The sequence below is a fragment of the Dendrobates tinctorius genome, unplaced genomic scaffold (assembly GCF_039654945.1).
Source record: "Dendrobates tinctorius isolate UK_male_01 unplaced genomic scaffold, ASM3965494v1 ptg000241l, whole genome shotgun sequence".
NCBI lineage: Eukaryota > Metazoa > Chordata > Amphibia > Anura > Dendrobatidae > Dendrobates > Dendrobates tinctorius.
Window position 1 is genome coordinate 93590 of NW_027361908.1, and position 14348 is coordinate 107937.

Genomic DNA, 14348 nt, shown 5'->3' on the forward strand with positions numbered 1-14348 from the left:
TGGGTTCCTGTCCTGGAAGGAATCCCACTGTGGCGGTGCCTGTCATGGGCGAAGAGAAAGAAGACCCAGGCCCGTCCCGGCGCGGGAAGAACAGGTAGCTTACCTGTAGCGCCGGCCGTCGGGTCCTGGAAGCGCAGTCCCCGGGGTCCCTGGGGCTCCGGGTTCGTGCGGGCGTGGATGGGATCCCGGTGGCTCCGGGAAGCCCCCACCGCGCCGCCCTCCCCTCGCGCACGCCGCATCTCGATCCCCGTGGCAGGGGAGAGACGCTGGCGTCTTCCGGCCGCTGACGTCAGCGGCGCTTGGAATGCTGGGTGCGCCGGCTGACGTCAGCAGAAGGCGACGGTGTAATGGCGCCGGGTGCGACGCCGGCCGGCTTTCTGAAGCGCTGGGCCGGCGGTCGCAGGGGGGAGGGGAGGAAGACGCTCACCAGGCGGAGGCATGCAAATTAAAAGGGGAAGACAGCGGTAGATCGGCGGTGCAAGATGGAGTCCGAGCAGGAACGTTCAGCGTCCCTGCCTCCCTCACAGCCCTCTGGCAGAAAGCATGGAAGCCATTCAAGCAGCAGTCGCCCCAGCCGCAGGTCGGGGCACTCCTCAAGGTCCAAAGAGCGCGGGTCAGGTGCTCCGACGCAGCCTCCAAATCCGGTACCCTTGATTACGGGTGGTGAGTGATCTTCGTGAATGTCAGCAGTATATTAATAGGGGGTTTTTCTATTGTATGCTTCACCCTGTAGGAAAGGCCCAGAAAAGCAGGAAGCAAGAAGAACAATAGGGATTGTGCTATATGTAAATCTCCCCTAGCAAGAGACTGGCAAAAAGATCTCTGTGCTTCGTGCATTCAGCGAACTATGGCGGAGGAAGCGCCTAGTTTCGCAGCCAATCTAATATCTGCCCTCAGGTCAGAAATGGAAGGCTCAATTAAGTCCTTATTGAAAAAAGGGAAAAAAAGCAGGAAGGATTTCCCTAGTTCCCCCTCAGATTCCGCATCAGTATCATCTCAGGCGGAAAAATCATCCTCCTCAGACTCCTCAGATAGTGACACAGGGGGTAAGCCATGTTTCCCTGTAGAAGATACAGATGCCCTCCTAAAGGCCATTAGAACCACAATGGGCCTACAGGAAGAAAGGGCGGCCAAAACCCTAGAGGACGTCATGTTTGGGGGGCTTCAGGAGAGGAAAAAACGAACCTTTCCAGTAAACGCGAAAATCCAGGCGCTTATTGAGAAGGAGTGGAAAAAGCCTGAAAAATCGGGGGCCCTTCCATCCGCTTCTAAGAGGCGATACCCCTTTGAATACAAGGATACGGAAATATGGGACAAAGTCCCAAAAATAGATGCAGCGGTGTCCAGGTCTTCCAAAAGGTCGGCCCTGCCCTTGGAAGACGCAGGGGTTCTTAGAGACCCGCTAGACAAAAAAGCGGACTCATATTTGAGGCACGCATGGGAAGCAACAGCAGGAGGTCTTAAGCCGGCGATAGCGGGCACCTGCACGGCACGCTCCCTCATGATCTGGCTGCAGCAGTTAGAAGAGAAGCTGGCGTCAAGGGTCCCAAGAGAGAAGATCTTATCAGACATGTATCTCTTGCACGGGGCAGCGGCTTTTCTGGCAGATACCTCGGCGGACTCTATGCGATTAACAGCCAGAGCAGCGTCACTATCAAATGCTGCTAGACGCGCGTTATGGCTTAAAGGCTGTCCGGGTGACCTTCAGTCCAAGGCCAAATTGTGCTCTCTCCCCTGCGATGGCCGATTCCTGTTCGGCAAAAACTTGGACGATATTCTGGAGAAAGCAGGCGATAAGAAAAAAGGCTTCCCCAGATTCCCTATGGATCAGAGGAGACAGCCCTTTCGGAGGGGAAGATTCAATAGAGGACGTCCTCCCGCTGACAGGAGAAGATGGGAGGATAAAAAGAAGAAAGAATCAGGGTTTATGTTTGGTGGAGGCACCTCCACCTCCAAAAAGTCACCACAGTGACGCCAGTATTCCAGTAGGAGCGAGATTGGCACTCTTTTTCCAGGCCTGGGAAAAGATCTCCTCCAACACCTGGATTCTGAGCATCCTAAAAGAAGGCCTGAAAATCCCCTTTATTCGTCAGCCAAAATCCGTGGTCGTCATCACACCTATCAGGAAGATGACCGAAGAACAACTGGCCTTAGAAACAGAAATCCTGAGCCTGATAGACAAGCGGGTACTGTCCGAGGTGCCACGCTTACAGGAAGGAAAGGGGTTTTATTCGCCCCTTTTCCTAATAAAAAAACCGGATCAGTCATTCAGGACAATCATAAATCTCAGACGCCTCAATCTATGGATAAAGAACCCGACCTTCAAGATGGAATCAGTAACTACGGCAGTGAAGCTGCTACATCAAGATTGCTTCATGGCCGTAGTCGATTTAAAGGATGCGTATTACCACATCCCTATCCATCCAGATTACCAGAAATACCTGAGGGTAGCGCTTTATATTCAGGGCACACTAAGGCACTTTCAGTTCAGGGCTCTTCCGTTTGGCATATCCATAGCCCCGAGGGTCTTCACCAAGGTCATAGCGGAAGTGACAGCCTTTCTCCGGATTCACGATACGGTCATAATACCATACCTGGACGATTTTCTTATAGTGGGCAGTTCAGAGGACCACTGTACAGCACAGCTGACTCAGGTGATCAACACCTTGCAAGAGTTAGGGTGGATAGTCAATTTCAAAAAATCAAAATTACAACCCCTAAAGAAACAGACCTTCCTAGGATTTATACTGGACTCAGAAAGGCAAGAGTGTCTGCTCCCAGAGTCCAAGATAGAGAAGGTGCAAAATCTGGCCTTGGCGGGCCGAAACCAACCATGTATGACATTAAGAAAAGCAATGTCCCTGCTAGGTACCCTAACATCCTGTATTCCAGCGGTCAGGTGGGCTCAGTTTCACACCCGGCAACTCCAGAGGGAGATACTAAGAGCACAAAGATCGCTAAGAGGGCGTTTGGAAGGAAAGCTGGAGCTTTCCTTAAAAACCAGAGACTCTCTCAACTGGTGGTTGAACGAGACAAATCTGACCTTAGGAATACCATGGGACAGACAGGCGACAGATATAATTTTAACAGATGCAAGCTCCTCGGGGTGGGGGGCACACCTAAGGGGCCTCATAGGTCAGGGCCTGGACACCTCAAGAAAGGAAGGCATCCTCCAACCTGAGAGAACTGTGGGCAGTGGGCAAGGCCCTAAACCACTTCATTCCGCTACTCCAGGGTCAAGATGTACGCATCATGTCAGACAACAAGGTAGCAGTGGCATACATCAACCACCAAGGAGGGACAAGATCACACTCCTTAATGGAAGCAGCAACAAACATTCTGAGCAGGGCAGAGGATCACCTACACTCCGTGACAGCCCTACACATAAAAGGGGCAGAAAACATAGAGGCAGATTTCCTGAGTCGCAATACCCTGAGGCAAGGAGAATGGGCACTAAACCGATCCATTTTTCAAAAGTTAATTCAGCTTTGGGGGGAACCGGTGATAGACCTCTTTGCAAACAAGCACAACAGGCAAACAGAAAGGTTCTGCTCTCTAAACCCAAGGGAAAACCCATGGGCAGTGGACTCATTGCACATCCAGTGGAACTTCAAACTGACTTACGCGTTCCCCCCAGTAGCTCTGATCCCGACTGTGGTAAGAAAAATCAGAAACGATCAAGCCAGGGTGATTCTAATAGCTCCATTTTGGCCAAAAAGGCCCTGGTTCGCTCTGCTACGGAAGATGTCCCTCTCCGATCCTTGGGTTCTGCCAGAAATCCCGGACCTACTAGTTCAGGGTCCAATATTACACGCTCAGGTCAAAGGATTCCATCTGATGGCGTGGAATTTGAAAGGTCGCTTTTAATAGATAGGGGGTTCTCCCCTGGGCTGGTGGCCACTCTGCAAAAAAGCAGGAAACCGGTGACTACTAACATCTACGGCAGAACATGGGATAAGTTCCTACAGTTCTTGGGTAAGCCGTTAGGGAAAGAACCTCCGATTAGTGACATCCTAGAGTTCTTACAATCTGGGTTGCAGATGGGGTTAGCAGTAAACACACTTAAGGTTCAGGTGTCGGCACTAGGGGCGCTCTACAATTGCAAACTGGCATCAGATAGGTGGATAGCCAGATTTATTAAATCCTGCCATAGAGCTAGACCTATTCCAATACCTAGAATAGCCCCCTGGGATTTAAACCTGGTGTTAGAAGCCCTTACAAAAGAACCGTATGAGCCATTACATCAGCTACCCCTAAAGTTTTTGACCCTAAAAACGATCCTGTTAGTAGCCCTCACATCAGCCCGCAGGATAAGCGACTTACAGGCTCTCTCAGTAAATCCTCCTTATACGCAAGTCTTTCAGGATAGGGTAGTGTTAAGAACAGACCCCAGTTATCTGCCCAAGGTAGTGTCAGATTTCCATCGGGGTCAGGAAATTGTTCTTCCATCCTTTTGCGAAAATCCAAAAAATCTGGGGGAGGAAAAATTCCATAGTCTGGATGTTAAAAGAGCTCTTGTAGAATATATATCTGCCACTAGCCAGTGGAGGAGGTCACAGTCCCTATTCGTAGCTTTTCAGGGTGCCAGGAAAGGCTATGGGGTTTCAAAAGGGACTATTGCTAGATGGATCAGGGAAGCCATTAGTGTAGCCTATTCAGCTAGTGGTATCCCGATTCCTGACGGCATCAAGGCTCATTCCACCAGAGCCGTGGCGACCTCCTGGGCTGAAAAGGCAGAGGTATCAATCGAACAAATTTGTAAGGCCGCTACCTGGGCCTCACCTTCAACCTTCTTTAAGCACTATAGATTAAATCTATCCTCCTCTGCTGACTTAACCTTTGGTAGAAGGGTGCTGCAAGCGGTGGTCCCTCCCTAAGGTGTTTCGAAGTCTCCAAAAATCTCTCATGTGGTGCTGTCATGGGTGAAGGGAAAACCACCATGGTTACTTACCGGTAGCCGGTTTTTCCGGAACCCATGACAGCACCCGTACATTCCCCCCCTTTTTCACTGTATGGTGTGCACAATTAGTAGGGTGTTTTGAGTGTTGTGGTGTTGGATAAACATGTAACTAACCGGGAAGTCCTCTCAATGCTCTGTAACCCAACTGAAGCGGGGGAGAGGTGCCGCCCCTTATGTCTCAGTAGGTTCCTGTCCTGGCGGGGCGGATCCCTCTCTCATGTGGTGCTGTCATGGGTTCCGGAAAAAACGGCTACCGGTAAGTAACCATGGTGGTTTCTAATTCATTAAAGGGAATCTGTCACCCCTTTTTTTTTTTTTTGAGATATCATATAATGATATCATTCCATTGTGTGTCACATAAGGATTCTCTTAGTACTTTTGCTTCCCCCTGACCCCGCACCTTTCATGCATAAATACCTTTTTTATATCGGTTCAGATGTATGTAAACTGCCACGGTCCGGTCCGATGGGCGGGGCTTATTCAACTGCTCCCCCCTCCCTGTCTTGCTTTACACAAGAAGAAATGCGTAGAGCAAGACAGGGAGGGGGGGCAGGTGAATAAGCCCCGCCCAGCGGACCGGACAGCGGCAGTTTACATACATCTGAACCGATATATGAAAGGTGCATTGTCAGGGGGAAGCAAAAGTACTAAGAGAATCCTTATGTGACACACAATTGAATGATATCATTATATCTCAAAAAAGGGGTGACAGATTCCCTTTAAAAAGGTTTAGAGACCTGGTATTTTGAATATCAACCCGTCTCTCTCTTACCTTATTTTTACCACCCTTTTCTCCCACCAGCATAAGCACATTCATATCTGATCTTTTTTTTTTGCTTAGCTACTCACAAAAGTGTCCATCTGAAGACCTTCTCTTCATAGCTGTTTGACAGCTTGATGCATTAACACCAGGTCTGTTGGACAGCCATGTGCCACAAATCATAGGCCTGCAAAGGTTGGGGACTGCTGAACTACGTCAAAGTTAAGGCAAACCTCACACCAAAAAAAAAAAAGCCTGCCCACTCAGAAAACATTTGCGTAAGTGCATGTAACCTTTCAAGGGGTTGACCACGAATATATATATATACATTTCTCCCAGCAGATTAATGTTTGGCCGAGTTTTTCCCTAAAGACAGGACCTGTGATGATGTCTTGGTCACGTGATCAGCCCATGTGATGTCTACCTCACTTGTGGGAGAGGTTATGTTATGGAGGTTGGTGTTTGGCACATGGTGAGTGTGTGTCTGGAAGTTACAGGAACTTGGCTGGACTTGGCCTGAACTTGTATACAGGATCCCCGTGCTGCAGGACTATAGCAGCAAGACTCTCAACAACCCTGGGAATGGCACCTGGGGGATGCCGCGGACCTGGCAGCTGCTTAGTTAAGCCCGTCCCGTGCAAGGGATGAGTCTGGGACCAGTAGTTCTCCAAGCTGGAGTACATTTATGTTTTTCCTTACTTTCTGTTAACCGGCTGTTTGCAACATGACATTAAACCACTGAAATTGGACTTTAAGCCTGTGTGTTGCCTCGTTACTGCAGCCCTGCCATTACCTATCAGAGCAAATCCCTAAACTATATACTGTGTGTAATGTCAGCAGTAGCGCCCTGTCAACATGAAGAGGAAGAGAAGCCGCCCGTAGTATATATGTACAGTTGTGTGTAAAAGTGTGTGCCCCTTTCTGATTTCCTGATTTCTTTTGCATATTTGTTCCATTTAAATGTTTTCAGATCACAAAACAAATTTTAAATATTAATCCCTTTCCGACATGGGCATGATAGTACGCCCACGTCGGAATCCCTCCCTTTGATGTTGCTCTGGCAGTGAGCTCACATCTTTCCTGGCACATGTCAGCTGTTTTGAACAGAAATGAGTGTGGAATGCAGTGAATATTCATTACCTTTAGTAGTGCCACACGTGACTGCCCGGCAGCTGCAGGAAGGCTCCGGCTTACACTGTGCGCGCTACTGAAAAGCAATTATTACTCACTGCTCTGCGTGCACACAGTCCCGGCGTTCAGAGCAGTGAGTATTCCGGCAGCTGCTCTTCGGCTTGCAAGCAGCACATGACGCCCTGCCATGCGCTGCTTACATCATAAAGCAGTTTGGAACAAGATGCTGCGAGGGAGCGCTGGGAAGGTAAGTGTTATGGTTTGGTTTGGGGGCCAATCATACCAGGATAACGATTTGGCCAAGCATACCAGGAAGGGAATGGGGACAAATCATAACAGGATGCTAAAGAGAAATTAATATTCATGAACGCCCATGGGCGTTGAATGCTGTGAACATTCATTTCTCTTTAGCAGCGGGTACAGGAGTTAGCCGCAGCAGGTGGTTACTGCTTCTGTGCTTCGCCGATGTAACTCCCACACCACAGCCACAGCCGGTATATCGAGGCTAAAAGACGCACCCCCCCCCATTTTCCTCCACATTTTTTGAGGGAAAAAAGTGTGTCTTATTGTCTGAGAAATACGGTAACTGTGGTTTATCACATCTTTGGGAAGCTGAGTTCAAATTCCCTAGCCACACCTGTTCTCAATCAAGACATCACTTAAATAGGATCTGCCTGACAAAGTGAAAGACTAAAAGATACTCAAAAGCTAAACATCATGCATCGATCCAAAGACATTCTGGAAGAAATGACAAAGTAATTGAGATCTATCAGTCTAGAAAAGGTTATAAACCCATTTCTCAAGCTTTGGGACTTTGAGCAATAAGAACACAAAAGGCTCTTCTCAGTTTTGCCAGGAAATGTCTTGATGATCCCCAAGACTTTTGGGAGAATACTCTGGACTGACGAGGCAAAAGTTGAACTTTTTGGACGGTTTATGTCCCATTGTACAGTTCAACCTTTTCCCACATATGTTTCAAACATAAAGATACCAAGTGTAAATTTTTGTGAAGAATCAACAAGTGGGACACAATTGTGAAGCTGAACCAAATTTATTGGTTATTTTAAATTTTTGTGGAAATTCAAATACTGAAAAGTGGGGTGTGCAATATTATTCGGCCCCTTTACTTTCAGTGCAGCAAACTCACTGCAGAAGTTCATTGTGGATCTCTGAATGATCCAATGTTGTCCTAAATGACTAATGATGATAAATATAATCCACCTGTGTGTAATCAAGTCTCCGTATAAATGCAACTGCTCTGTGATAGTCTCAGGGTTCTGTTTAAAGCACAGAGAGCATCATGAAGACTAAGGAACACAACAGGCAGGTCCTTGATACTGTTGTGGAGAAGTTTAAAGCTGGATTTGGATACAAAATGATTTCCAAAACTTTAAACATCCCAAGGAGCTCTGTGCAAGCGATCATATTGAAATGGAAGGAGTATCATACCACTGCAAATCTACCAAGACCTGGCCGTCCCTCTAAACTTTCATCTCAAACAAGAAGACTAATCAGAGGTGCAGCCAAGAGGCCCATGATCACTCTAGGTGAACTGCAGAGATCTACAGCTGAGGTGGGACAGTCTGTCCATAGGACAGCAATCAGTCGTACACTGCACAAATTTGGCCTTTATGGAAGAGTGGCAAGAAGAAAGCCATTTCTCAAACATACCCATAAATCGTTTAAAGTTTGCAACAAGCCACCTGGGAGACACACCAAACATGTGGAAGAAGGTGCTCTGGTCAGATGAAACCAAAATCAAACTGTTTGGCGTAAAGGCAACACAGCTCATCACCCTGAACTCACCATCCCCACTGTTAATCATGATGGTGGCAGCATCATGGTTTGGGCCTGCTTTTCTAAAGCAGGGACAGGGAAGATGGTTAAAATTGATGGGAAGATGGATGGAGCCAAATACAGGACCATTCTTGAAGAAAACCTGTTGGAGTCTGCAAAAGACCTGAGACTGGTACGGAGATTTGTCTTCCAACAAGACAATGATCCCAAACATAAAGCAAAATCTACAATGGAATGGTTCACAAATAAACGTATCCAGGTGTTAGAAAGGCCAAGTCAAAGTCCAGACCTGAATCCAATCGAGAATCTGTGGAAAGAGCTGAAAACTGCGGTTCACAAACGATCTCTATCAAACCTCACTGAGCTCGAGCTGTTTGCCAAGGAAGAATGGGCATGAATTTCAGTCTCTCGATGTACAAAACTGATAGACATACCCCAAGCGACTTGCAGCTGTAATTGCAGCAAAAGGTGGCGCAACAAACTATTAAGTTAAAGGGTACGAATAATATTGCACGGCCCACTTTTCAGTTTTTGAATTTCCACAAAAATTTAAAATAACCAATAAATTTCATTCAACTTCACAATTGTGTCCCACTTGTTGTTTATTCTTCACCAAAAATTTACATTTGGTATCTTTATGTTTGAAGCATGATATGTGGGAAAAGGTTGAAAAGTTCCAGAGGGCCAAATACTTTCGCAAGGCACTGTATCTGGTGTAGAAGTAACATAGCATTTCAGAAAAGGAACATCATACCAACAGTAAAATATGGTGGTCGTAATGTAATGATCTGGGACTGTTTTGGTGTGATAAATGGAACTGTGAATTCTGCTGTCTACCAAAAAATCCTGAAGGAGAATTTCCGGCCATCTATTTGTGATATCAGGCTGATGCGCACTTGGGTTATGCAGCAGGACAATGATTCAAAACACACCAACAAGTCCACCTCTGAATGGCTTAAGAAAAACAAATTATGACTTTGGAGTGGCCTAGTCAAGTCCTGGCCTTAATCCGATTGAGATGCTTGGGAAACCCTCAAATGTGGCTGAATTACAACAATCTTGCAAAGATGAGTGGGCCAAAATTTTTCCTGGTTTCTGCTGTGTGGTGGCAATTGTACCTGTGGTTTTGTGCTTGTGGGGTGGAGCGGTCTGGAGGGGACTCAGTCTTACGGCATGGGCGCTGTGAGGCATCAGGCTGTTCGCCCTCCTGGTGCATTGTCGCTGCGGCGGTGCTCAGCGAACGACTCTGCTCTGTTAAGGCGATAAGGACCCACTGAGAGGTTCGCCGTGACGTGGCAGTGGGTTTCATACAGTCTGAGAAGAATGTTAAACTAAGAACCTCATGTTCGGTAATATATATTTTACCTAGCGGCATTAGATCAATATATGAATTTTCGGAGGTGCTGTCGTGTTTTTTTTTGTTTGTTTGTTTGTTTTTTTTGGTGTCCAAAATTCCTCCAGAGTGTTGTAAAATACTCATTGCCAGTTATTGGAAACTCTTGATTGCAGTTGGTGCTGCTAAGGGAGGCCCAACCAGTTTTTAGGTGTAGAGGGCAATGACCTTTTCACACAGGGCCCTGGAGGTTTGGATTTCTTTTCCCTTAATAAAGACCTTCAATTAAAAATTGCATTTTGTAGTTACTTGTAAATATTAGGCAAAGTTAACACATCTGCTTGGTGATCTGAAAAATTTAAGTTGAACAAACATGCAAACAAATAGGAAATCAGGAAGGAGGCAAACACTTTTCACTATTATATATATATATATATATATATATATATATAATGTTATCCAGGACTATATGTGTGACTTTTCAATGGAAACAATAAGAATTCTTTCAACAAATTCAGTGCTCAGTATAAACAATAACTAGCCCCAAATAATAATGAAGCGGTCTTACCAGGGTTCACATGTATAGTATAGGTCGCAATTATTACCAAGCTCTTTAGTCGTGCCTGGGTAAAAGGGTAAAGCGCGCCTAATGCTGTGAAAAAGCATCCCAGTAACCATCCATTAATTTTATCTTTGCATCGGTTAGAAAGCATATAAAGTATTGAGAAGACCCAATATTTTAGGCTGCTAGGTGCACTGCATGTAATGTACATGTGTTGCCGTCTAAGAAGGAATTGACTACTTTTTTTTAAAAATGTTTTTAGGATCGTCTGCTCGTTTTATGTTCGTTGATATTCTGAAATGCCTATTTTTTCTTTGCTTCCATATGACAGGTTTTACGTTTTGTGAACGGTTAACCATTAGAGAATACGACGCACAGAGGTATGATTACACAAGAAGGGAAATTCATCGGTTACTATTTATGGTAGAAGGGAGTTCTGTTATTCCTGAGAAAAAAAAGAAGAAATTGATGAAAGAATTCCAAAAGTATCACCGATCAGCCTCAAGTAACTAAGGTTCACCAATCTGCTTTGATGAAATGGTCCTTTGCACTACGAGTCGGTGGGTTTGTGCCCACCTATGAAACCAGGTTTTCCATCTACATAATGTGATCAGGAACATTGTCGTGTTTTGGACATGCGGTCTGAGGCCTTGCAATACATGACCAATGCAATTGTCCTGTCATTTGGGAAATGCTCTAGTAGTTATGGTGAGTACTTCCCATAGTATATTGAGCTCATTACTAGAGACTGCCCAAGTGCTCTTTTATGTGTTTCTGTAGAGAGAACTTTGTACCTACACTGGTATACTTTGTCACTTTGTACTGTGAGTAACTACTGATTCTTAAGGGATCTCATTCCTTACCCAGTATACAGTGCCTTGCGAAAGTATTCCGTCCCCTGGAACTTTTCAACCTTTTCCCACATATCATGCTTCAAACATAAAGATACCAAATGTAAATTTTTGGTGAAGAATCAAACACAATTGGGACACAATTGTGAAGTTGAACGAAATTTATTGGTTATTTTAAATTTTTGTGGAAATACAAAAACTGAAAAGTGGGGCGTGCAATATTATTCAGCCCCTTTACTTTCAGTGCAGCAAACTCACTCCAGAAGTTCATTGTGGATCTCTGAATGATCCAATGTTGTCCTAAATGACTAATGATGATAAATATAATCCACCTGTGTGTAATCAAGTCTCCATATAAATGCACCTGCTCTGTGATAGTCTCAAGGTTCTGTTTGAAGCACAGAGAGCATCATGAAGACCAAGGAACACAACAGGCAGATCCGTGATACTGTTGTGGACAAGTTTAAAGCCAGATTTGGATACAAAATGATTTCCAAAACTTTAAACATCCCAAGGAGCACTGCACAAATCTGACCTTTATGGAAGAGTGGCAAGAAGAAAGCCATTTCTCAAAGATATCCATAAAAATTGTTGTTTAAAGTTTGCAACAAGCCACCTGGGAGACACACCAAACATGTGGAAGAAAGTGCTCTGGTCAGATAAAACCAAAATCGAACTTTTTGGCAACAATGCCAAGCGATATGTTTGGCATAAAGGCAACACAGCTCATCACCCTGAACACATCATCCCCACTGTCAAACATGGTGGTGGCAGCATCATGGTTTGGGCCTGCTTTTCTTCAGCAGGGACAGGGAGGATGGTTAAAATTGATGGGAAGATGGATGAAGCCAAATACAGGACCATTCTTGAAGAAAACCTGTTGGAGTCTGCAAAAGACCTGAGACTGGTACGGAGATTTGCCTTCCAACAAGACAATGATCCCAAACATAAAGCAAAATCTACAATGGAATGGTTCACAAATAAACGTATCCAGGTGTTAGAATGGCCAATTCAAAGTCCAGACCTGAATCCAATCGAGAATCTGTGGAAAGAGCTGAAAACTGCTGTTCACAAACCATTTCATCAAACCTCACTGAGCTCAAGCTGTTTGCCAAGGAAGAATGGACAAGAATTTCAGTCTCTCGATGTACAAAACTGATAGAGACATACCCCAAGCGACTTGCAGCTGTAATCGCAGCAAAAGGTGGCGCAACAAAGTATTAAGATAAAGGGGCCAAATAATATTGCACGCCCCACATTTCACTTTTTGTATTTCCACAAAAATTGAAAATAACTAATACATTTCATTCAACTTCACAATTGTGTTCCACTTGTTGTTGATTCTTCACCAAAAATTTACATTTGGTATCTTTATGTTTGAAGTATGATATGTAGGAAAAGGTTGAAAAGTTCCAGGGGGCCGAATACTTTCTCTAGGCATTGTAGGCCGATATACAGGACGGCTTATCACTCCTTTAGAAATCCAACATATCCCTGAGTAGGATGATGTTATTACTGTCCGCAGTAAATGGGCTGATGTGATAAGACCAGAGGTTGACTGCCTTTACTTCTGATGAGTATTGTCTGTGATTCTTAACATTGATGCTGTGAACTACAATAGATATTCAATTTCATTACCCTTCCATTATTGCCAGCCATGATAAGGTAATTTATCTGCATTTACAATATACACTAAAGGCCCTTTTACATTTAGCGATGCACCAGCGATCCAACCAGCGATCCGACCCGGTCAGGATCGCTGGTGCATCGCTAAATGATCGCTAGTGAGCTTTCATACAGAAAGATCTCACAGCGATGCAGCAGCGACGCAGCGCACGATACTCACCTTTCACACACAGCGATCCTGCGTCCTCCCGCCCGCCTCCACGCGTCGCTGGACGTCACAGCAGGAAGTCTCAGCAGGAAGCGCCCGACGAGAAATGGAGCCGGACATTCTCGCGCGATCAGCGATGGACAGCGGGGGAGCCGGTCGCTGGTAAGTATCACACATAGCGATATCGCTAGCAATATCGCTATAACGTCACAAAACCAGTGACGTTTTAGCGATATTGCTAGCGATATCGCTTAGTGTAAAACCCCCTTAAGGGTTCACTGTTTGTAACATTTTTAAAACCTGTAAAAAAAAAAAAAAAAGTTACCAAACAGCCAGCTACGATGGCATCCCATCGGCACTCTGCAAACTTAAATACTGCTGTTGGAGTAGGTACAGGCTTGTACTAATACTATGTGGAGCATGCATAGCTCCTTAGCCTGCTTCAGGACTGATAATATATAGATGGGAAAATAGGTATTTGGTTCACTCCCGATTTTGCAAGGTTTCTGACCTACAAAGAATGGAGAGGTCTGTAATTTTACACTTCACCTGTGAGAGAGAATCTAAAGATAAAATCCAGAAAATCACATTGTATGATTTTTAAAAAAATTACATTGCATTTTATTGCATAAAATAAGTATTTGGTACAGTAGAAAACAGAACTTATTTGGTACAGAAACCTTTGTAAACAATTACAAAGGTCAGACGTTTCATGTAGTCCTTGACCAAGTTTGCACACACTGCAGCAGGGATTTTGGCCCACTCCTCCATACAGATCTCCAGATCTTTCAGGCTTCGGGGCTGTCGCTGGGCAACATTGAGTTTCAGCTCCCTCCAAAGATTTTCTATTGGGTTCAAGTCTGGAGACTGGCTAGGCCACTCCAGGACCTTGAAATGCTTCTTATGGAGCAACTCCTTAGTTGCCCTGGCTGTGTGTTTCGGATCACTGTCATGATGAAAATCCCAGCCACGACCCATCTTCATTGTTCTTACTAAGGGAAGGAGGTTATTGGCCAAAATCTTGCAATACATGACCCCATTCATCCTCCCTACTGTACGGTGCAGTTGTCCTGTCCAGTTTGCAGAAAAGCACCCCCAAAGTATGATGTTTCCTCAAACA

At 45.3% G+C, this 14348-nt stretch overlaps 1 protein-coding gene across 5 annotated transcripts in view; it reads left to right on the top strand.

Moving 5' to 3' along the window:
* Positions 1 to 14348, top strand: part of DEPDC4 (DEP domain containing 4) — a 67229-nt gene that overhangs the window by 31889 nt on the left and 20992 nt on the right. For 2 of the 5 annotated variants that reach the window (XM_073556873.1, XM_073556874.1), the window contains exon 9: positions 10875 to 11251. The exons of 2 other annotated variants lie outside the window; for them this stretch is intronic. In XM_073556873.1, the coding sequence (XP_073412974.1) occupies positions 10875 to 11056 (182 nt within the window). In that variant the 3' untranslated portion in view covers positions 11057 to 11251. Of the gene's footprint in view, positions 1 to 10874; positions 11252 to 14348 lie in introns of those variants that run through there. One more of the 5 variants, XM_073556877.1, reaches the window with a different exon arrangement.